This window comes from Stegodyphus dumicola, chromosome 9 (assembly GCF_044657685.1).
Source record: "Stegodyphus dumicola isolate Sdum_Otavi_A_Nest chromosome 9, ASM4465768v1".
NCBI lineage: Eukaryota > Metazoa > Arthropoda > Arachnida > Araneae > Eresidae > Stegodyphus > Stegodyphus dumicola.
The window spans coordinates 121,597,568-121,622,766 of NC_140776.1; the positions used below are offsets into that span (position 1 = coordinate 121,597,568).

General features: G+C 33.8%; 1 protein-coding gene across 4 annotated transcripts in view; it reads left to right on the forward strand.

Annotated features, from left to right (window-relative positions):
- Positions 1 to 2,028: 2,028 nt before the first annotated feature.
- tn (tripartite motif containing protein thin) overlaps positions 2,029 to 25,199 on the forward strand; it is a 73,140-nt gene continuing 49,969 nt past the window's right edge. Inside the window, exons 1-2 of one of the 4 annotated variants that reach the window (XM_035352803.2) lie at positions 2,029 to 2,239; positions 21,294 to 24,244. In XM_035352803.2, the coding sequence (XP_035208694.1) occupies positions 21,918 to 24,244 (2,327 nt within the window). In that variant the 5' untranslated portion in view covers positions 2,029 to 2,239; positions 21,294 to 21,917. Of the gene's footprint in view, positions 2,240 to 16,440; positions 16,585 to 21,293; positions 24,245 to 25,199 lie in introns of those variants that run through there. The other 3 variants (XM_035352802.2, XM_035352804.2, XM_085824031.1) reach the window with 3 other exon arrangements.

The window sequence follows — 25,199 nt, forward strand, 5'->3', positions numbered from 1 at the left end:
TTGCACATTTTTAGAACCAGTTAGATAAAGAATTTAATAAAAAGCAAATTTTTGGAATAACAATATTCGCAACAGCTTCTTATTTGAAATGAGAAACAGCGTCTGCTATTTCTAAATTTATATATTTTTTAAAATATCGCCAGTAAACGAGCTATGAATTGAAGGATATATTTCTGTTTTTTTTAAGAGAAATAGTCCTCTTCCATAATTAAAAGTACATTGAACATTATAGTATATTCAAAATACAAAAACGTTGTGAAATGTACGATATCAAAATTTCTAAGTCCAAAATAATTAACATTATTAATCGGAAAGGGCGAAACCGTGAATAATTACTTCTACATTATCTGCATGGAAAGAACACTCCAAACGAATACCTGAAAAATTTATGTACTGTTTCTAATGTTTCCAAAGCCAAATTATTGATAACGACAGAAAATACGGCGATGCAGAAATCGATTGCAAAATCTTTAAATACATCTGTAACAACAATAAATAAAATGGTAAACCAAGCTTTCACAACTTTAAAAGACTAAAAAACAAAATGTTCACCATCTTTTGCGGAGGCATGTGGCTCAGCGCAGAAAAACTTGTAGAATCCTGTACGAAAACTGTTTAGATGGAGATAAATGGAAACACACTGTGACCCTGGATGAAACATGAGTTTACCTAAATCACTGAAATAGTAATAATAAAAAAGAAAAAGATCTATTTATTCTCGGAAACTAAGGGAAAGTACATACAAAACTGGTTCCATCAGAGCAAAGAAAGTTTTTGTGAGGATTTTATAATTGTCCCAGGATTCTCTTCCAGTGTATAAGAAAACTCCAATGAGTAAGAAAAATGTTAATATCAACTCAACGTACTTTCAAGAGAACAATGTTCGACAATTACAGAAGAAATTCCATTTCTGCATCCCAATGACTTTCAAACAGTGAAACTTCCTCAAGACAAAGTAACAAATTATACTTCTAAAAATACTACTGCATTGTTTGAGAAAACGAAAACTGATACACCTTTTGCATATATACCTTTTCAATGCATTCCTACAAAGTCCCCTGATGTTTCATCTGTGGAATACTGTGTCTTTGGTCTTTGTAAAAGTTCTAAGGGCAAACTGACATCGATTCATAAACTCTGTAAAGTAGTGGAAGAGGAATTGTAATTAGTAGCTTGTAAATTTGACAGAAAGCCCTGCTATCTTGGAAATCACTATGGGGACTTATATATAGTTCAGAAAAAATGCTGCCAGAAGGACATTTAAAAAATACTCTCTACATTTTAAATGCTAATTAAACGGCTTCGAATTTGTTCTACAAATTTGTAGTCCTTTGTAGATCTCCCTCTGTAGTTTGCGATTTTCGTACCTCTGAAAGTTCTCTATAGCACTATTAACAACATTAAGTGTATAGGAATTTGGGTGGAACACAAAAGTTTATTTGTTATATCAGGGGGTTCGCCATAACCCGGGTTAGGTATAGCGGGCTTCGGCTATGTGTGTCATGACTTAATTTGGTGTTCAAAGGCCATTTTTAATATTTGACAGACCGTGATAGTGGCACCAAAAGCTTTGCCTAAGCCATTCTACGCATTGACTTTCTAACAAAGACATGGATATGAGAACTATAGTATGACATGCCAGCATGTTAATTTCTTGGCTGCCATAAAGATTACCTTTAAAAGAGTCCATTACATGCAGCTCGTAAACAAAATCATACGAGGAACCTCAATGTTGGCGGTTGAAAAATTAATCCAACTGGACTTCTTTCTTGGGACTTAATGTGGATTCTCCGATGATTTGCAGAAAAAGTTCACCTGATCCACTGCAGACTCAACAAATCCGGGCCACACGGAGAGAGAGGTAAACGCATCGGTCTCGTGACACGGAAGCGAACGGGATAGAAAGACACCCTTCCAATCAAATAGAAGCAACAAGGAACTACATAAAAAAGCATTAAAAATCGTAAGCGGTTTGCAGTTTTTATTTGTGGGAGTCGCATCGTCAGCAAGGCCTGACGTCAAAGAAGTGAGGGAGTGAACTGAACTTTGGGAGTCGCAGAGAGAGAGCGAGAGAGGGTGAAGACGTCGAATTTATTTTTAGCGCCTCGTCCCGATTTAGCGTCTGACACTGGATGCCAGCCTATCTTCCCACAAATCCCCAAGAAGGTTGCTGCTTCAAAGTACCTCCGCATCGCCCACAGAACGAATGGGATTGCAAGTGCTCCGTTAAACAAGCAATGTAAGTACTCAATTTCTAAATATTTCCTGTGTGGGATTTTCTTATAATTATTTAATATTTTCATAACTTATTATACTAATAGTTCAACACTTTGCTTGACCATACTCATTTATTTTATTTATTATTATTTAATTCATTATTTGATTTATTATGTTATTTACATTACTCAAGTGTTTGTTTTACTTCCTTGCACTAAATAAAGGAAGCTTTTTAATTTCGAAAATTTTCAGTTATCAGATTTTTAAAGAAAATATCCATTCTGATAGTTCCCGAATCCCTTTTGACTTTTTTTTTTTTTTTTTCGTGACGTCTGTACGTATGGATAAAATAAAGTTTACACTTTATTCCAAAACGGATTGTAAAAGAATGCATTTAAAATTGATTTTTTTTTATGATCTCTGTACGTACGTATGTACGTATGCATCTTACATAACCCACAAATGATTAATTGTAGAATGTTGAAATTTTGTATATGGTATTACTATAATATCTAAATGTGCCCCTGCTCTTTTTATTGCAATCGGCAGTACCAAACATACACACACACACACATATATATATATTAATATAAACACCCCCTTACTCGGCTTAAAAATCCTTACTCGGCTTAAAATCCTTACCCGGCCTTCATTTTCGTAATCTTTGATCGTTGGCATATGCTTCTGATTACAGAGATGTTTTAAATGATGAAAATATTGATGTTTTTGCCATTTAAAATTTAGAAAAACAAATTAATTTTGGACAAAGAACGAAATGTAACTTTTAATATAGTCTCCCAGTTCCTATACTTATATTTGGGAAAATTTTATACATGTTACGGAAAAAAAAAATAAAAGCAGTTTGACTATCGCATGATGGAAATTCACCTCGATATTTAATTTCAAAATATGCAGGTTTAGATATCATTTTCAACTTGCCCCGAGGGATCGCTTAATTCAGTCAGAATAATTTGAGGAAATAAATTTAAATGAAGTGAAGCAGAAAATGGGTATAATTTAATACACCATACAAGTAAGTCATGTGGTGAACCTATCATATTTTTTTAAACAACAATCGGATAATGTGCTGATGGACTCAACAGTCACAGATTTTAATCTTCCTTATAAGACAAGCAACTCGAATATTTGCTGCAAAAAATTTTTGGAAATTTCTGATATTTAAACGTGTTTATGTTTTCCGTTTACCCAAAGAAGCTTATTGCTAACCTAAAGCTTATTATTAATATTATATATTAATTTATTATGAACTAGGCGGTTCAGCGGCCAGTGGCCTAAAACAGTTATTATGAAAAAGAAAATATGATTTTAGTGGATCCAGATAGTGTAATTTCAAAACAAACATTTAATATTCCTGATTAGATATCTCATGACTAATCTATAGCAGGTAGATTAAATTAAATTGTTAAATGTCTCCCGTTTTACTTAACACGCTGGTATTTTAAGATAAAAGTATTTTATTTCACGCAGTGGCTTTTCAATAAATAACATTAAGCGAGTTTGTTGATTAAAATTGAAAGATGTAATTGTAAAGCGGCAGCTATCTGGTGCGAATAATGTTGTCACCTCTCGTCGAGTTTGTTGATCCGAACGTCACCAGATTTGTACAAAATATGAAATAAATCAAAAACAAATTCAAAATTCAAATTTCTGGCTTCCATGTTTACATGTTCGGGTGAAGGACTTCATGCATTTAAAATTGTCTATCTCTAGGAGTCGCCGAAATGAGAACATACCTACATAAATGCATACATACAGTTTCTACCTTATTTTATTATTACCTTATTTAATTATTACCTTATTTAATTATTACCTTATTTAATTATTACCTTATTTAATTATCACCTTATTTGATAGTATTTGAGTTATGTTGTTTCAGGAGTAGGATGCGAGTGCGAATTTTTAATGAAATTCCTTTTGAGCTCCTAATCGTTTTATGCTTCCGAATTCCAATACTCGTTGAAAAATTTTAGTAACTTTGCCAAAACACATGTTCGGTCAGCCTAATCAGCTTACTACTATATTAACACATACCCGCAGCAGCAAACAAATAAATAAAATCTAATTAGATTTTTCTAACGCACACTTAGTAACTTTTATTTCGTTGTTTTTGTTAACGTCAGATATTTTATTAAGAGTTAGTAATATGAGATAATTAGTTAAATATTTTTATTTATTCCAAAAAGTTGCCTCATTTAATTAAAGTCATACCGAAATAAATCAGGTGCTATAAGTATCGATTTATATTTCATAATAATTAAATATAAAATAAAAGGTTTTATCATGCTATATTACTTATATTTAAAACTATGTATCAAACGTACGTGTTTACTTTCTTAATTTAGAAATGCGTGTTACGAAAGTTTATGTCAGTTATATACAAAAAAAGTTTCTTAGTCAAATAAAAATACTATATAATTTACGCATAAATGAATAATTAGATATATAAGTTGTCCACAAAATTCATGAATAACTTTATTCTATTACTGCTAGAAACCTACAAGAAACAGAGATGTAAATTTTTGTGTTGCTATTTCACGGACATTTAAGGTTTTCCCAAAGTTTTGTTTCGAGTTAATTTGCACATCCGTATGAGGATTTGGGGGATATGAAAATCCTCATGTCACTTGAGAGTTGAAGCGGGGCAGCCTTAAAGTGAATAGTTGGTGTAAGATACTACATGACAAGATTTTGGGAACATTTTTTGTTGCATGAATAAACGATAACAGTCGGAATTTACTTCGATAAGTTGATTAAATATATTTGCCAACAACCAGAGTAGCCAATGGCACGCATGCTGAGGTTGTGTAATTTGTGACACAAAAACTTTGAGCCTTGCTCGTGAAAGTTTAACCAGTACCAAAAATTTAAGCAATGGCCTGGCTTTAAAAAACTGTAAAAAGGAACTGATAGGAAAATAAATTTAAACAATGTTTATTTTCGAAAAAAAAATTAATTCCAACATTTTAAAATTATATTTTTTTCCCCTCTCGTAACCATCGTGGCTGGCATTGGTTTTAGAACACGTGCGGTTTTTACATTTCTTTGCACAATTACTAAATACACTCTTGCTCAAAAAATAAATAACAAACACTAAAAGATAAGATGCGCTGTAAAAAGCGAAATTAAAACAAACAGTTTACATATGAAATCCTGCAGTCAGACCACGATCCTTAAAAAAAGGGCATGCCGGACCTAAGCGTCAGTTCTCAAGCAGCGGCAGCTCAGGGTAATACGAGATAAACAAAGCAGACAGCATGAGCTGAAGACACCATCTGCACAATGAAAATGCGTTGGAGAGTAGTTGGGATGTTGCTAGCTGGTGAAAGACAATCCGCTGTTGCAAGAGAGCTGAATGTGCATCGTTGTGTCATCAATAGGCTGTGGAATCGTTATCAAAGGGATCAAAACTCTTGTAGAAGACGTGGATCTGGCCACCGCAGGATTACCACAACGGCAGACCGTCGCTTCCTGTTGCTATGTGCAAGTCGCCGTAGTTCACTAACAGCACTACAGCTGGCTTGAGAAGTCTCTGCACCTGCAGGACGGCCCGTATTCCGTCAAACTGTATAGCGTTGACTGCATGAATGTGGACTGTACAACCAACGACCTGTGGTTTGTGTTCCTTTAGCATATAAAAACGTGGTTGATTTGGGCCACTGAACATCTCAGTTAAACATCAGATCAGTGGAGCCACGTTCTCTTTACTGCTGAGTCTCGATTTAACATCCAGAGCGATTTTCGAAAGGTTGGAAGGGCAGTGATATGGCGAGAGCCAAGGACCTGCTATCGAGAACAAAATGTCGCCAAAAGGGACCATTACAGAAGAGAAGGCTTACTTGTATGGGCTTAGATAGCAACGAACGGCCGGACCAACCTCTACTTGATTCCTGGTGATTCCGACACATCCGTTCAATATCGCGACGAAAATCTACACACTCTTGTGCGTCCTTTTATCACGGCACTGGGTAACGATGCCATGTTTATGGACGATAACGCCCTCCCGCACAGAGCTCAAGTGGTCTGGAATTATATGGACAGTGAAACCATTCCACATCTGCCGTAGCCTGCTTTATCCCCGGACCTGAATCCCATACAGCATGTGTGAGACATGTAGGGACGGCGCATAGCAGGTCACAGTGTGCCACCAGGCTCCCAATACGAGCTCCAACATGCATTACTACAGAATAGGTGCTACTGCCACAACAAGTGGTCAACGCTACTTTTGCCAGTTTGCCTCGCCGATGTCAAGCAGGCATTTCAGCTAGAGGGTATCATACTCGTTATTAGCGTGATGTTCTCATTGCACATTCTTCCGACCCGTTTGCCAATGAGATGGTAGTGATACATGTATTTTTGTACGTCTTTGCTTTATTGTTTGTTATGTGGTCTAGTAATACCACACCAACCTCTTGGATCATTTTCACGTATATTACATTAAACAGTTTTGTTTTATTGCGTGTTTTGCCTTTCTTGCTTATTTTTTTAGCAGGAGTTTACAAATGAAATGACTTTGTTTTTCTTTCACGTATACTACAGATCATCTTATTTAAATCTGATTGCTTTCGAAAAACTTTATTCGAAACGTATTTGATTTAAAAAAGAAAGTTTCTTCAGAAAGTCATGAAGCTGAACTTGTATAAGTATTCGAACACTTTGAACAAGCAATTTAAATTTAATAAAAACTTGAAAAAAAAAAAAAGAAAAATCCAATACTTTGTTAGATATCCTTTAGCTAAAATTGAACTTTTCACGCGCTTTTGTCACGGATTTAGCTAATTTTTTCGAGTAAGAAAGTTACATTTTGATCTATTCCTCAGGAAGAAATGCTTTTTATACAGCTTTCGAAGAAATGTCATGTTTACTTACATTTTTCACCTACTCATCGCATATTCGATAGGTTTTAAGTCCGAAGAATATGAGAGGAGTTTCGACAATTTCGGGATAGTTGTATGTTGTTGTTACTAATGGTCACTTGTCTGATCTATAGTCAGAGCTCAAGCCCTCGAAATTCCTCGTGGCAAAGAGCGCAAGTTTAGGTCTGTCGTTGGCAACAGCCTTGAGCACCTTACAGGTGACAGTGCGATTTAGCTCAGTTCCGCCCCCAATTTTGATGATGAGCACCCCGGAGGGACGTGGCCGAAGGTCTCCCCCCCCTTGGACACGAGGGTCTCTTAACCCCCCTCTTCCCCGACCATCAGCCTTTCGAGAGGACTTTCGGCTCACCGCATGTTTAGAGTGCTTCGATGCTGCACGGACACTATACATTTACCAACATCCATGCCATCTCCGGTTTTCGAACCCGGGCCTTTCGTCACGAACCACTACACCGGCGAAGCTAACCATTATACCGGTTGGGCGGCAGGATAGCTGTGTATGATAACCACCAGCGAACATTTAGGGCTGCAAGTTTAGCATCGTTATCCTGATAGACATGAATGCATTTTACATTCCAAGTTTTCTTGCAGATGCTTTTAGGTTTCGAACACTGAGAATATTTATATGCTTAAACTGATCTATATTATTTTCTATGAAAAGTAAATTTTCTATTCCAGAGGAAACGAAACATACCAAGCCATTATGTCTGTACCTTCATGCATAATAGCAATCAACAGGTTTTTCAGCTTTAATTTTTTATTTGGCATTCGCTTCGCAGCAGTTCTCTCATCGGACTTAAATATAGTTATTTCAATAGGATAAATCTTTTGTGACCGGCAGGCATAGATTGTACGAACACCAGGAGTATTTTCTTCGTTTCTGGCTGACAAAGAATTTTCTTTTTGCTGATCGCCGATTGTAGCCGTGAGCTCTAATGATTCTTCTGGAAGTCTTACAGTTCCCCCCTTTAACTATGTATAATTATGCATATAGATTTTAGCCCAAAAAATCGAAAAGAAATATAATAATGATTTATTATAATATAATTACCATAATTAATTAATTAAGTGTAATCATCTTTTATTATCATATAATTATTAAGAAATGTCTTTTCTTTCTGTGTATATTAATGTACATATACTTTAGTTCGAAGATAAAAAGATATATAGTAAATATTAATTATAGTGTTATTGTAATTTATTATTTATTATCGTAAAATTATTATAATCACTTATAATATACTAATGTTTCGATTTTGTTTGATTTTTAGTAGAATAAATTTTCGATTCCATCTTCTTAGCTTGATGTGTAATCCAGATTTCAATGTATTTTAAACAGTTCACTCAGTTTTCATCGTTTAAATTCATCAAAGACAGTTGAATGCTTTACGTCAAGGAATTTTTGGATATTTTGACCATCTTTAAAATGATGAATCATTTTAAAGATGATTCATCATTTTAAAGATCATTTTATTCATCATTTTATTATTCATCATCATTTTATTCACCATCTTTAAAATGATGAAGAGTTAAATTTCTGACAGAACTTGTTACTAATTTAGTCTCTTGCCATGTTCACTTCAGATATGGAACTCTCAATATAGTATTTTGCTGAACAATTTCCAAACAAAGACGATGATCCTTGCGAATTAGTTTCCTTTAAAACGATGCGCTTTGCCTCTTACGATGTAGTTTCTATTATGACAGGAAACATCGTCTTCTAAAGATCTTAACAAAACTTTGGAGTATCCGAATTATTATACGCGTTATTGATTGACACTTTTTGAATAAATTACTTTATTACAAGGGATATTTTTATGATAATTATTTTCCAATAAATAAGGATAAAATAGAGAAAAAATAATACATTTAATAAAAATTGAGCCTATGTTTCAATATTTAAGTATAAAATCCACTACATAACAAATATATGTTGATATGATGAGATTTTCATGTAATGTTTCCGCTTCAACGGAAAATAAACGAAAAATAGGTCACTCAGATTTGGAATGATACCAATTGCAGATTCGAACCTTGAACCGTTGGCTCAGACGAAACTTAATTCTTTATTGGAGAAGTCTGTTTGGCTGACGTTTTCGGAGTCGTCAGCATTCGTTTTTTGCTTCTGTGTAAACCATTTCAGAAAATTAATGATAGGAACAGCTCACGGCTGTATCAGGAAGGCCATTATGTTTTTTGGTAGTAGGATTGGATAAAAAGGAGGAAGAATGTATTGCTTTTTGACCTTTTCCTATTTTCATTTTCGTATAATAAAATTGAATTTTTACAAAAATTACATGTATGATTTTTTTAATTTTTTTTATATTTTTTAACTACAGCGCTAATAGTAAATGATTGAAAAAACAAGGAACCACGTAATTTCGAGTTCTCGTATGTCGGGGTATTTGCCAAAAATCAAATAATCTTTTATCATCCATGTGCGTTGCGTTGTCATTCGACAAAGTGTTCTGTTTTTCTTCCAAATTTATCCTGTCTTTTGTTGATTAGCAAACTAGGTTATTTATGAGCAAGAAACGCTATTCTCCATCGTTGTTTTTATTAACTACTAGATGGACATGTAACATTATGCTAGCTGGACGCAGTAAGAATAATTATCCCCAAACGGCTATTATTCTCGAAACGTGATTTTGCGTTGTTTCTTACTTTATTCACGTCTGTTGTCATTAAAAAAATGGAAGACATTCATCTGTCAAATTTTAATATGTCTGCCATTGACGAACAAACCAAGCTATTTAAACGTAGTAGAAGCACATTCTTAAGAATAGTATTTTTTTACTTTTGTATCTGATTGATTTAAATAAATATACATTTAATCTATGAGATAGCTAAATAAAAACATTAAATATTTTTATAGAATTGCGTTATATACATATTAGCCGACGAGGTTATTAATCTGGAAACACGACTCAGTGTCCTTTCATTTTTCATTCGAGTCTGTTGCCATTCGGTAAAATATAATATATTTATCTTTCAAATTCAAGCCGTCTATTATTGATTAACAAACTATGTTATTAAAAAAACAGTTGGTATTCTTAAAATTAATATTTTTTTTCCTTTTTAATCAGATTCATTTAAATAAAAATCTGATGTAAGCATCACATGACTTTCTTATACGCCTGTTTCGTCCAATTATTCGAATTTAATTAACCAATTCTTCAAGGAAAGATGAAAAAGACATGCCAAACTGCAAATTTTGAAATAAAATATCCCGGTCTATTTTGTCATGTCAATGTCATGTCACGGTCTATGTGAGTCAAACATAGACTTCTTGGATTTTTATTTTTCATGAGAAGTGTATTCCACGTATAACTATAGGAACCAAGAGACCGCATTCAAAGTTAGATTTCGTTATTTTCCTAAACTGATTTTTAGGCCAAAGGGCGTTAGCCTCGAAGGGCTATTAATTTCGTTTTGGCATTTTGCGTCGGAAACTTTAAATGTCCGTTTCTCTTTTAAAATTGTTGCCACCAAATCGCCCTATGTTATATTTAAAGAAATTCAATAAGTCAGAATTTGCATTAATGTATGTACGTTTCTCGCATTTTGATAAAACAACGGTACTTAGACCCATCGAATTTCGAATAACGGAATCCTCCACCGAATATGGCCATCTATAAGCCTTAATTTGGAATCTGGAATTTGTTTCATTACCGATTTCATAATTTGTTACAGTTTAACGAGTTTTTTATTAACAAACTCAACGATTTCAAAGCGAGCAATGGCAACACTGTACGAAAAAACATTTTTATCTGCAGCGTGCGAGACTGTGTATCGGAAATTCTAAAGATAGGCTCATTTTAAAATTATTTTCCGATATTACTTTCGAATTGAATTTTCTGGTTTAAGTGCGAAGAACATGATATTTAATAAATAAAGGTAACACAAAACGTTAAAAAATCGCCTCTTTGAGCTCAATGTAAAATCTGAAATCATTCATATTTTTTAAAAAAAATATTTATTTATTTATTTTTAATTTCGGATCTCCAGAAAAGGAGTACATTTTTCAATTAAAACACTTCTGTATCTTGGAAATATATGTGATCAACGATTGCGAATATTAAGACCGGGCAGTGACTTTTAAGCCGGGTAAGGGGAGTATATATATATGTATATTAAAATATGTATACCAAAAGTATACCAACTATAAGTAAATATATATTTATCAAAAGTGTACATATATATAAAATTTTGGCATTGCTAACTATAAGAAAAAAGGGAGGTGAGCAACTAGATGTTATAGCAGTTTTATATACAAAATTTCAATTTTCGTTAGAACATCGAATCGTTTTTGAGCCATCGAGATACGAACGGATGTCGCAAAAAATCATTTTGAATCCCTTTTACAAACCGTTCTGTTATAAAGAGTCCTTTATTCTGTCCGTACGTACAGATGTCATGCAAAAAATAGTCAGAATGGATTCAGGAACTGTCAAAATGGATATTTCTGTTGAAATCAGGTACCCGAAATTTTTCAAGACTACATTGCTTCGTACAGTGATGTAAAAATGCATGATAAATCTAATTAAAAACATTAAATATTATTATAGAATTACATTATCTATGTTTTCACTTTTCAAATATCCAGATGATATAGAACTTTCCCATATTAGTCTAAATCTATATTCATCTAGTATCCTATAAAATATTTCGCTGAGACATCTCTATTGATAATTTATACTGATAAATCATATTAAACTTTAAAAGAGCCTTTTTGAACAAACGTTTAAGTTTTTTTAACAAACGTTAAACGTTTTTTTTAACAAACGTTAAAGCCTAAAGAACAAACATTTTTTTAAATCTTTTATAATAACTATTTTAGGAGTCGCGCAAGAGGTTAGCAAAACTAAAAGAAAAAGATATTAAAAAGCAAAATATTACAATTTTCACGTTGTTACAAAATTTTATTATTGTCACTACATTTATTATTACTGCTGGATTTGGCTGCCGAAATGGGAAAGTCATTAGAGTAGCTGAGTGTCATACTGAAGGATACAGGTTCGATACCCTAGAAGAAATAAATATTTATATGTGTGTGCGCGTCAAGTGGGCACCCAAAATACCCGGCGTGGCGAAATTCTGTCCAGAAGCTGGTGGTAGGAAAAGAGGGTTGGGAGACTCTGGGACCGCTCTCTAGGATGTTCTCACTGGGAATTCCATCTAGGCCGGAAGCTTAGCATTACCCCACGATATCTAATATGCCTAGATTGATGCATTTGAAAAATGCATTTGAAGAAGTTAAGATTTAGAGTACTTAAAAGAAATTGTTGATAAAATCAATATATTTTTTTGGGGGATTAAAAAGCATAGATTAAATTTTTGTTTTTTGAATAAAACTTTTTTAACTAAATTTAAAAATTATACGGACGATGGATTAAAAAAAAAAGCTTTCGGAAGAGATAGTAATATTTTTCGGATACAAAATTTCAATATTGTTTATATTTCAGAAGTTATTTAAATAAAAATAAATATATTTTAAATAGTATTTAAGTTTCGTTAAAATTAAAGAACCCTTTCTCTTATCAGAGTTACAAATATAATAACTGAAAGCATTCATTTCAAGAGTTATTGCTTGATATGCTTATTTCGAAATAAATAAAATGCTTTATTTCGAAAATAAATAAAATGCTTTATTTCGAAAAGCGTTGCTACTGCTCGCTTTTAAATCGTACAGTTTGTTAATCAAAAATTGGTAAGTTTTATAAAATCTCTCTCTGTCTGTATATATAAAGAAGGTCTGTTTGTGTGTTTGTTTGTTCGCGTTACTGACTTATGATCAATTATGATAATTTTTTTGCCATATTTAATCAATTAAAATTGAATATAGGTGAAATATAGCCTGGAACTTGAGCTTTTACGACCATTTGATTAGAAAGACGAAAATCATTCAAAACTGCGTGCCATTGTTGCCGATGTAATGAGAGAGAATTAGTTTATTTTTCTAACGAAATTTTTAATGTGTGTTCCATATCGCATCAGACCGAAAAATTTATGACTATAAATTGTATTTTTTTTTTCATCGTTATTAGAGAAGGATTACAGCGGTATCGTTCTCTCTGTTGCTAGATGCATTACTCTCAATCTAACGTAACTGGCATCGAGTACTTCCACTATTAACTCGCTATTATTAGATTAAACAAAGGTGGGTTCATTACTTGATTATTTTATTTTACAACGTAACTTAAACTTCGAGTAGCAAAGAGCAGTAAAGTTACAATGTTTCGTATAAAAACATTGATAAACATTAATAAGCATTGATCAGCTGAACGCATCTACGCCACACACAGTTTTTCTCTCTTCGTTTTTTCGAATATAAACTTTTCATAGGTTTATTAAAAATACTTGGCTTTGACAAAAATTATTTTATTTTGGCATTCATGGAATATACCAGTAATCGTAAATTTTATCCATTCTGATGCCAATATCAACTTGATAAAAATAAAAGATTATGTCTTTTATAATACTAGACGTGCAAAACATTCACAACATTAAGATTTGTCGTTGAGTTTAAGCGACTCGAAACAGCAGCAGGAAGGGATAAATTATACTGACTGCGAAGCAAGACGTTTGCCAAAATAATACCTGCTTTGTAGGCCTGGAGACGAAAATATGTTTATCTCATCTTGGAAATGTACAGGAATCATAAAATCCTCCCACAGACGGTTGCTACGCAAGGATGTTGCCAAAAACATTTATCTGTTTAATTGAATGTTATTTTTGCTGCGAGAAGAAGGAAAGAAGAAGCAGATGCACTTTTTGACAGAGAATAACGGAGCTTTCGAGATTCCGCACTAATAAAATATCAGTTTGGATTTAGCATCAGCCAACTTGAATGCATACTGAACATAATTAAATATTTTAACTTTCGTGAATTGTCTAAAAGCTTAGTTTCTAACTTAGTTTTTTCTACAGAAGCTAGAGATGCCGCAACCCTGTAGTAGACCGTCAGGAACGGAAACGAAATGAAACAAATAAAATAATAAATAAATAAATCTGAAGGGTTTCAGATTTTAAATTACGTCCAAAGGGGCGTTTTTTTAATGTTTTGTGTGTTACCTTTATTTATTAAATATCGTATTCTTTGCACTTAAACCATCAAATTCAATTCAATAGCAATGTCGCAAAATAATTTTAAAATGAGCGTATCTTTAGAATTCCCGATACACAGTTCCGCGCGCTAGAGATAAAAAGGTTCACCCCTCTCGTAGAGTGTTGCCATTGCTCGCTTTTAAATTCTTGAATTTCTCACTCAAAAATTCTTTAGAGTTTTACAAAATATGAAATCGATAAATAAATAGATAAATATAACAAAACAAATTCTAAATTTCAAATTTGGTCTTCCACATGCCCATATTCGTAGGTGGATTACGTCATTCAAAATTCGATGGCTCTATGTACCGTTGTTTTATCACAATGAGAGAAATATACATACATTGATGCAGATTTTTCATTATTTAATTTCTTCAAATATAATGCAGGACTCTAACATTTCGTGGCAACAGTTTGAAAAGTGAAACGGACATTTATAGTGATTCAACACAAAATCGCAAAACGAAAACAATAGTCCTTCAGGGACAATGCCCCTTTGCACCAAATATTTAAAAAAATATAAAAGACAAAAAAATCTAAATTACGTCCAAAGGGATGTTTTTTTAACGTTTTGTGTGTTACCTTTCTTTATTAAATATCATGTTCTACGTACTCAAACTATAAAATTCAGTTTAACAGCAATATCGCAAATTAATTTTAAAATGAACATATCGTTAGAATTTCCGATACAGAGTCTCGCGCGCTAGAGATAAAAATGTCAATTTGTTTAGTACAGTGTTACTATTGCTCGCTTTGAAATCGTTTAGTTTCTTAATCAAAAATGCGTTGAAGTGTTACAAAATCTGAAATCGATAATAAAACAAATTTCAAATTCAAATTAGGGCTTCCACATGCCCATATTCTATGGAAGATTACCTTATTCAAATTTTGATGGCTCTTGGTACCGTTGTTTTATCACAATGCGAGAAACATACATACATTCATGCAGATACTTCATTATTTAATTTCGTTAAATAAAATTCAGGGCGATAATCACATTTGTGAAAGCCTTTACGGGGTGATTAATTTGAGAATTTAACCATCCCGTAAATAGGTGGAGATAAAATAGGTGGAAACCGTAAATAGGTGGAATTGAGGGCACACCGAAAACGTTCCTTGAGAATGGCTTAGAAAATAAATTTTTCGTTAGGATAAGCGTATTGAATTGAAAGAAGATTATGTTGAAAAAGACTAATGTGAGATTGATGATAATTGACGAAATAAATATTTATTCTTAAATTCCTAAAATTTCAAACATCTCTCGTAATAATAATAATAATTTATCTTCAGATGGAATTGTTGGAACCTTAAGTTGCTAACTTATCTGAATCGTGTGTGTGTGGGGGGGGCGTAATGTAAGTTTCTTCTGTTAAATAGTGAAGCAATATTTATTCTGATTTGGCATTTTAAAAGCGATTTTTTTAATTCCCTATAAATTTAATTTTGAAGAAAAGAAATGTCTTTCGAACTCACTTCTGTTCAATTCATCATCCATTGTACTGGACAAGCAATGCAGAACAAACACATCAATGCGTCATCCGTTGTATTGGACAAATAATGTAGAACACCTCAGTGCATCATCTGCTGTACTCGACAAAAAAGTAAACAACCGTTGTACTGGACAAATAATGCGGAACACATCAATGCATCATCCGTTGTACTGGATAATAGTGCAGAATGTATATTATATATCACCAGTTCAGAATTTGTTAAGTTTAATAGTGATCTAGGTAAATCATTTGAGTAATAAGTAGCATCATTGTGCAGTGGAACAATCACCGAAATTTAAAATCATTCTTAACTGCCAAAATTTAGCTACTAAAATAGAAACTCAGCTGTTTTTGTCATTCAGAACGTTGATCATAATACGATAGCTTTGTTTCAAACCACTCGGTGTCTTCCGAAGTGTGAAGGGGATGGTCTGCCATGTTCAGCTTTCTGGTTGACATTGACCTTTCCATGTCGTCCATTTTGCGGCAGTTCGTTAACATCCAGGCACTAACTTCTTTTGAATTCTTGTGTAATCTACTCGGAACGCCTCCCATTTCTCAACTTCTCAATTAACTGAAAAACATGTCTTTGCCAAAATGTCTCTTGCCAGGCGTTCTGAAATGACGATTACTCACTGAGATTGCGTGATAGTTGGCTTTCATTTTGCAGCTGAGATGCATTGCACAGGTACAAGCAACAGCCACTTATTTAACTAGTAACAATTAAAGTCGACTGATTTTATTCTGGACATTTGAGTCATCGCTTTATGTTTAACTGACGTGGAATGCCACTATCCTTTGTAATGGAAATTTGGTTTTAAGTGCCACAGAATGCAGAGACAGGATGTTTCAGACAGACTACACGATTATAACAGGTATTTTTCATGACTAAATACTATAGTATATTATTTAGGACTATATACGAGTATCTTTCACGACTATATGCTAGTATACAACATATCATTGGTCTGAAATTGAAATTGCATGATGGCCGAATGCCCGGTCAGTTGATGGGTCAGAATTCATTTTTTTTCTCTTAAGAGCAGTTTTTATCAAAAAAATGAAAAATATTTTGACTAAATTTTAAGACTGTCTTACAAACATTTACCAAAACATAAACAACAATAACGCAAAGGAATATAATTCGAATTTATATTTATTTTCTATCTGAAATTTAACGTTTAGTACTTGCAAGACATTTTTGTCGGCTACATTTAGTAATTCAAACATATTGAACGCTAAATATTAAATTTCAGGCCGACATTCATTTCAAATATTTCTGATAAATTTATTTGTTATGTAAACGTTCTAAGTTTCAGAGAAAACTTTCCATAAAATCGCGAGACCGTAACGACAATTTAGTTTCTTTTTATTATTTTATAAGGTATTTTCTCTCTCCTTTCCGCGTGCCTACATGGTGCAACTGGAAGCACATTTGACGCGGATTTGGGACATCCGGAATATGAGTCCCGGCGAGGGCATTGCATATTTTTCACTTTCCATGGTTGATGTAACTTTATAATTTATTAAATTTATCTTCGACATGAAAATAAAAATACATATGTTTGTTTGTAAATAATTATACACTTTTTTATAATTAATAAAAACTACATTCCTCTTAAAACTACATCCTGACAGATGCTGGCGTTTCATCGATAAAATTTGTAGCCTTGGAGAGAAATTACTAGAAATTATCTTTAACACGGATTTTAGATGTTTATTGGTCAATCGGGCTCTTTTCTTATTTTTTTTTAACTGCGAAAGAAAGTTGTTTCTATATAAATGTATTAACGAACAATCAATGATTCTTAGTGGAAGAAATCACAGCTGAGAGTTTTCATTTAACAATAAAGTATCAATACGAACGAATAAAAATTAATCAAACCTGTAGCTTCAAAACTTTGAGGAAGATTTAAATCGCGATGTAAATTAACTAACTTTATTAATTGATTTTCTGCTGAGTTATTCACGTTCGTTTTTAACCGTTATGAAAATAAATTAAACTCAGCATTCAAAGAACCTTGAATTCTTTGCGACATCCTATTAGCAATAAATATTTACATAATTAAAATGAATTCGCTTTTAGTTTCCAGTTTGAGACCACTGCTCTATGCGATTACATAAGAGCATATTTCACGACTATATAATAGTATCCTGTACAACAGTAGCGAATGATTATATGCGAATAGTATTAAATACACGACGTGACTATATATAAGAGACGGGGTTAGCTGTAGACCAAAGTTTGTAGTTTTAAAACATGCATTAAATAAGTCAGGCCTTTCAAACTGTGAAATTTTTTACCATGATACCCTTTAGTAAAAGATCCTCAGCTTATCTTTTAGGTTAATACCATAGCTCCAAAAAAGTCAGTTTTCCTTAATGGAATTGAATTAGTAGGACTGAAGATAACTCCACACTCACCAAAAAATATCTTATAGAATTCTATACACACACACACACTAAAAAAAATTTCCAATGATAAACTTATATTTCTCCTGCCTTCGTAGTATAGTGCCACGCTGGGCCGGTATTACCGGCGAAGGCGGTAGCTAATTTTTCATCTCTCTGGCTTCCAAAAATAATAAACTAATGCCTCTACAGTGGCGCCCGAACTAAAAGGGTGTTGGATGAGGATTCTCCAGACCTAGAACTTGGGGATTGGTTCCCCTAAAAACTCCAGTCGCCCTTTAAAAGGGGGTGTATATCAGGTATTTCTCCCGCCTTCCTAGCATGCCTTCGTGGTGTAGTGGTTCTGCATGCTGGGCTGGTATTCCAGAGGTCCGTGGTTCAATTTCCGGAGAAGGTGATTTCTCATTTTTCATCTTTCCGGCTTCCCCCCCCCCGAAAAAAAAAAGATCTTAATGTCTCTGCAAACTTTTTTAGCATTATTTAATACGTAGAAAGATTTTATAAAGATATGCGTAGGTATTCTATAGAGATTTGTGTAAAGAATCCACAGTAACAGTATTTCTAAAGCTGCTGTGTAAAGTTTGGTTTGGATTATTTTGATTATGATAAAGCATTTGAGAGCTATATGTCCAACAGTAGGGATGTCTTCGTGGACTACTTTCTACAGGGAACTGGCTTGTATCACGTTGACAGCTCTTTTTACGAGATTCGAATCCCCAACAAAAATATCAAGGTCCAGTTTACCACTCGGCTGCTGGTGGGCCGCTGTCATGTACAAAATCTTATATAATGTGTGTAGAATCAAATAAAGAATTCTACTGAAAATATCAGATCCAGTTTAAAGAAAACTAAGCTATAACCCCTAAAGAATTCTAAGCAAGTATCCTTGTATTTATTTTCTATAAAAGATCTCATAGACGTTTTTCGGTATTTAAAATCAGTAAAAAGATCAGCGAAATATTTGTTTGGGATTAAAAAGAAGAAATTAAATTTACATTTGTGAATAGAACTTTTTAATTTTGTTTAAATTTTTAAATGATTTATCGTATGCAGGGAGAAGAATAAACACTTTCGAAACAGCTGCGATTTTTTTGTAATAAAAATTTGCAATAGTTTTGATTAACAAATTATTTGAATTAAAGTTAATTTAAATTATAGTTACGTTTAATTAAAATTATAAAACCGTTTCTCTTACCGGCGGCCCATATGCAATAATTAAAAGCATTCATTACAGGAATTAAAATTTTATAATTAATAGCACACATGAAACTTCATCTTTCAACCTTGACCGGCAAAGCAGAAATTTTGAAATACTGAAGCGCCACTAGCAAACTAAATTTACTAATTGTGCCAGCTTAGGATATTTTCCTACCTTATCGTAGTCACATGACCTGGTGTAAAAGCATATATTGAAAAAGACAGAGTCCCAGCCTCTTATTCATTTTTTTTTTTTTTTTTTTTTTAAATTTCAATAGCAATGACGCACATAAACACGGTCCATATCCGTATTTCTTTGATATTATAAGAGCCGTATTTTCAGTAAATACATAACTGATCTGTTCTCGCGAGCCGTGAGTTTTAGACCATTGATGTAGGTAATATGCAGATCAACTAATGAGAGGCACTTTAACGAATCGGTTAATTTAATCTGCAAATAATTAAATTTACTTCAAAATGCATAATGTAATACTTTCTTAATTACTTTCCAATTATTCGTGTCATTATTTCTTTTCTGGTAGCGTCTACCCCTCCCCCGAAATCAAAGCCACAGACAGCTAAGGCTTTCAGCAACCGGGGACAGCTGAAGTTTTGCGCCTCCTCTTGTTTTTCAGGCATGGCAAACATTTCATTCTAAAATTTCGCTACATTAGTCTGGCGCTCTTTGGATGCTGCGCCGCCCGGGGACAGAAGTTCCCCCTTGCTCCACTTTGGCTACGCCGCTGTCCGAAATGTTAATGTCAATCAGCGTTCCTCAAACTTTTTCTTAGATCGATCTCTTTTAAAAGAATGTTGTTGTTTTTTTTTTTCATCAAGCCCTAATTTTTTTCTCTTTTAAGTGCAGCATAGAACATAATCGTAACACAAATAATTGCACATAAATAAATAAAAATAGCAATTAGATAAAGAATACCAACAAAAGTTTTCGAAAAAAAGTTTATTAGATTTAGGTTTTATTATTTTTTTGCATTATTATTTTTAATTATACAAATGTAAACAAACTTCCAGAAATAAAATCACAGAATTTTAATCGCACAAAAGTTCGATGCCAATGAATGATACGACTTGATGCTTCGATTCAATTTTTTTCAATATTTGGCATAAAATTGTTTAACTTGGTGTTGATGGTATCATTTCGTTCAAAAATATTTAATCTGTTTCTTGATTTCATCAGTAAATTATTGACTTAACTAAGACGCGCTTGCATTAGGTAAGAAGAGGAAAAAGTCAGGAATGTTGGTTCTGTAACAACTTTTATGTTGGGATATTTCTCAATGAGAGCTTTTAAATTCCCAAACTTAATTGTGCTCATGTGTTAAGACTTGTGCTTGAGCTCCCTTCTTTAATCTAATCAACGTTTCTTACAATCATAATGTCAAAATCAAATACTATATCGCAGTTCAGCGTTCCTATCAGCTATGCTGGCACACTCAGATTTTCATTATCTTAAATGCAAACATTAAGTTCTGAAAATGGCTTTGTATACGAAAATATATCTCCTGAAGAAGTTTTACCTTTTTTTTTTTTTTTTTTTAAATTTTCTGGCGTTTTGCGTTTTTACATTGCACCTTCGTCATAATATATTTTCTTCATATATATTTTTCTCTTTATATTTATTTTACATGATTTCTTCCTTATTACATGATATAGCATTATATCAATAAACTATTAATTATAAATTATACTAGTATTTAATTTGATCAATTGGATTTTGATTATGCTGATCCATTGCTGATGCATATTCGATTGTTGACCCCCAGTCAACCCTTGATCGTCATTAACTTTCTTTAAAATTTCATCGATCCCCAAAAAGTCGATACCTAACTAAATTATCTGCATATAATCTGATTTTCTCACTTTTGCAGTAATATATGAATTAATTAAATTTTATATTCCTAACTGTATGCTAAAAAATTATTTTTCTCTTAACAATAATCCCAATTTCTCTTTTCAGATTTTGTGGAATAAAAGCTGAATATAAAGAAAAGAAAAAGATTACAAGTCTCTAAAATCAATGATGGTTTTCAAGTGCTCGCGAACTCGGGTGCCATACAATTAATGGAAATATGGGAACGCAGAATACTGTGCCACTTCGTGCCATGAGGACTTGAATAACTAGCTCTTATTCGAGAATAACTGACGATTTGAAGAAGATGTTCTGGAGTATCGTAAATGCTTGTTTTCGTCTGCTTTTTAAACTTAACCCAACGTTTTTTGAGAGTCAACTAATGCTTCGAAATAACTTGCATCACTTATAACAAACTTGTGTGATACTAACGTTATGCAAAATATTTTTCCATTTAGAGAGCAATTTTGTAGAGACATTTTCTGAAACTTTTTTTGCGCAAAATTACTTTTTCTCTCACGCGTAGTGATGATCGTGTGAACAGTTATCGGAAGTGCGTAGGCATGTAATAATAGAATACTTATTTTAATTCTGATAAGAAAATGTTTATTGTTGAATTATTTATGTCACTGTTATTGTCGAAACTGTAAACAGTAGTTTAATATTAGAGCCATAGAAAAATTCAATAACAAAAATTTATCATAGTGCAGTCACAAACTAGAAGAATTTATAATGGCATCTGCTTGGAGTCAGCTGGACCAGCTTCTAACTTGCGCTATCTGCTTGGACAGGTATCGAAATCCTAAATTATTACCATGTCAGCACACATTTTGTATGGAACCCTGCTTAGAGGGCCTCATAGACTATGCGCGTCGACAAATTAAGTGCCCAGAATGTCGGGCTGAACATCGTATACCCTACCAAGGTATCCAACAGTTTCCAACAAACGTAACACTTATGAGGTTCCTCGAACTTCACAGAGATATCACTGGTGAAGAACCAGAACCCCCGCCATCTATGATGGAACGCTGTAGCGTTTGCAGTGAAAAAGCCAATGTCGAAAGATGCGCTCATTGTGAAAAGAAAATATGCCCCGACTGCAAGGAAGCTCATATAGATATATTGCGTAGAGAAATAAATAGAATCAACAATCAGGTTAGGAGAGGTTTGCACAGATTGTCAGAGGCACTGACCCAAACAAAAAAGAACGCAGAAAAGTTGCAGTTTAATTGTAATCAGGTGAAAGAAGAGATCGAAGACATAGTTCGAAGGTATTCTAAGGACCTTAAAGTCACGGAAGATAAGCTGAAGCATGACTTAGAAATGTACACACAAACAGAGATGAAAGCGATAACCAAACTCAAAGAAGATTTGGAAATCGAAGTTTCAAATATTACGAGCAACTGTGACTTGGTAGACAAATATATTAAAGATGATTTCGAATGGTCCGATTTAGAACTTTTGGAATATAAGCAAATCTTTCTAAAAATGCTCGATTTTCTGCGCACTTTCGACCCAGATGGTTCTGACTTTTCAAGGAGAATAAAATTCCAACCCCGTGCTGATCCTGATGTCCTGCATCGCAACATTGCAGATTTCGGTGAATTAAAAATTAATGCACCGATGAATCCTATACCTACGCAGCAGTCTCTCATGCCGCCATCAAATGCACTGATGAGAAGCCAAAGTGATCACAGATTAGCGGCCCAATTCGCTCGTAGATGTGACAATCGTTCTTTTTCGGACATTAACCAGCGAATAGATAGTGAGAGAGACAGTGGGCGACCTACTTCACCATTACTAGGTCGCGGACGTCGCGAAACGGATGGTTATCGCAGGTACAGTGAGAGATCTCGAGATTATGATTATCAGGATCGAGTTTCGAACCGTTATTCTAGAGAAGATAATTCTTTGAGCTCTCGGTGGCGGGATAGCAATGCCGATGAGTATAGTCACAGAAATCGATACCCTCGTGATTACGAGGATTGTGATCCCGAGCCCCATCAAGGAAGGACTGTAAGATTTGCCGACGAACAGCAACAAAGGGAGAAAATTTTTGATGTTGATGATGCCACTAAAGGTCCTTTGAGTGGAGTAGTGCGGCTTTTGGATTCACCAAAAATCATGGAAAGACTTCACCAAAACGAAGTAAAGCAAAAACAATCGACATCTGACAAAGAAAAGGTAACTACTCCATCAGCAATTACACCTACTGTTGTTGCGCCTGTTGCAGCCCAACCTAAGAGGCAAACATCTCGACAACAAAGCGAGGATGATATTGATCGCCAAAAAAAGGCAAATCAACAAGCTAGTTCTTCGACAACACCAACCGTTTCTCCTCCTGAAACGTCTTCGAATGTTTTACTAAGAAGGGAAAGTAATGCGGAATCTACTCGAGCTACCCCAGCGGATCAGACTGAATCCACTCATGCTCCAGAAACTGTGGGGAATTCTGAAAGTTCCAGAAGCAGGAGACGTCTAAGCGGTACAACTAGTCTGGACGAGCCAGCCAACGAGTCTTCAAGGAATTCTTCCAGGCAAGTATCGAATACTGATATAGAGTTAGAACCAAACGAAAAGGAGGTGGGGAATAGTAAGGAATCTGTGGGGCTTCGGGATGATAGCACACCTCGTAGGTACACTTACACCCGCCACCAGAGTGACACTCGTTACGATAGGCCTCTGCCAGATAAAACTGAGCAAGAGCCCAAACAAGATGTCAGTCAACGACCGGCAAGTCTTCACATAAGCAGTAGGCCATCTACACCGACGAGACGTCTTACTCTGGACGACATCACTGGTCAAGAAAGGCCGAATTACACCAGATTTCGGAACAACGAAGTTTCCAGAACCTCTCCTGATGGTACCAGAAGCCCCACTTCTCGCTACTCCCCACTCTGCCGCAGGCCTTTTGCTCTACCTACGATATCTGCCCTCGAACCAACAAGTAATGACGACTCCTGTTGTAGTTCTGATTCTTCCACTAATTTGTTCTTCTCCTGTAATAGTAGTCTAGAAGAAATTTCTGATGTATATATCCAACTATCTTCGGGGCAGCGGTAAGTCTTACAGCCCTGAATGCCCCGAAGTTCCCACTTATTCTTACCCTTTCATTACCAATTTAGTACCTCGCCCACCCACAGCTTTTCCTTTTGAAACAAACAAAATTTTTTCATTGAACAGTTTGCCACTTTATAGACGTATTTAGAAGACTAGAAAGTTAGTCCTCCTGGATAAAATAAATAGATTACATGACACTAAAACAAAGGGTGCAGGACATATACGACATAAACACAAATAATATGTGTTAGGATCTCTGAAGTGCTAAATAAATGCTTTTCATTAGATACAAGCAAAGGCTAATCAGAAGGATTTGAAATATTACATTAGGAGAAATGATTTCTTGTTAGATTCCAAGTAATGAAAAATTTATAGTTTTTTCGGCACATAATTAGACATGAAAAAGTAAAGACGTAAAAATATTTTTATAGTAATAGTATATATCAAACAATATTATGAAAATATATATGTGACGTATATTAAACAATATTATGAAAAGAACAAGCATCGAATATTTGGTTGAAGACTGAATGGTGGGCAATATTTATAATATACATAAGTTTTAAACATATTGTTATGGATTAGAAAGTTGAGCAGATGGTTGAATTTGATTCCGAGCTAAGCTGACTTTTGTAAAGATATACATAATTTTGTTTAAAGTTTCTGCTAACAGCTTAATATTTTTATTTGAATTTTAATGGTCACATAACTTTGATTTTAATCTTGAATAATTTATAATTCCCATTTTATTTTTTTAATAGAATAGAGCCCCATTCATACAGACTCCAGTTATACGAATCGCTTCTTGTTCTTTCTAGCCAAGTAAAACTGGGTTTGAGAATTTATCAGTGGGTTTTTAACGTTTTTAATATACAATTTAACGCTTTAAATATACATTTATCGAATAATTTATAATTATTTTATATATAAGTTTACATTATTTATTTACATATA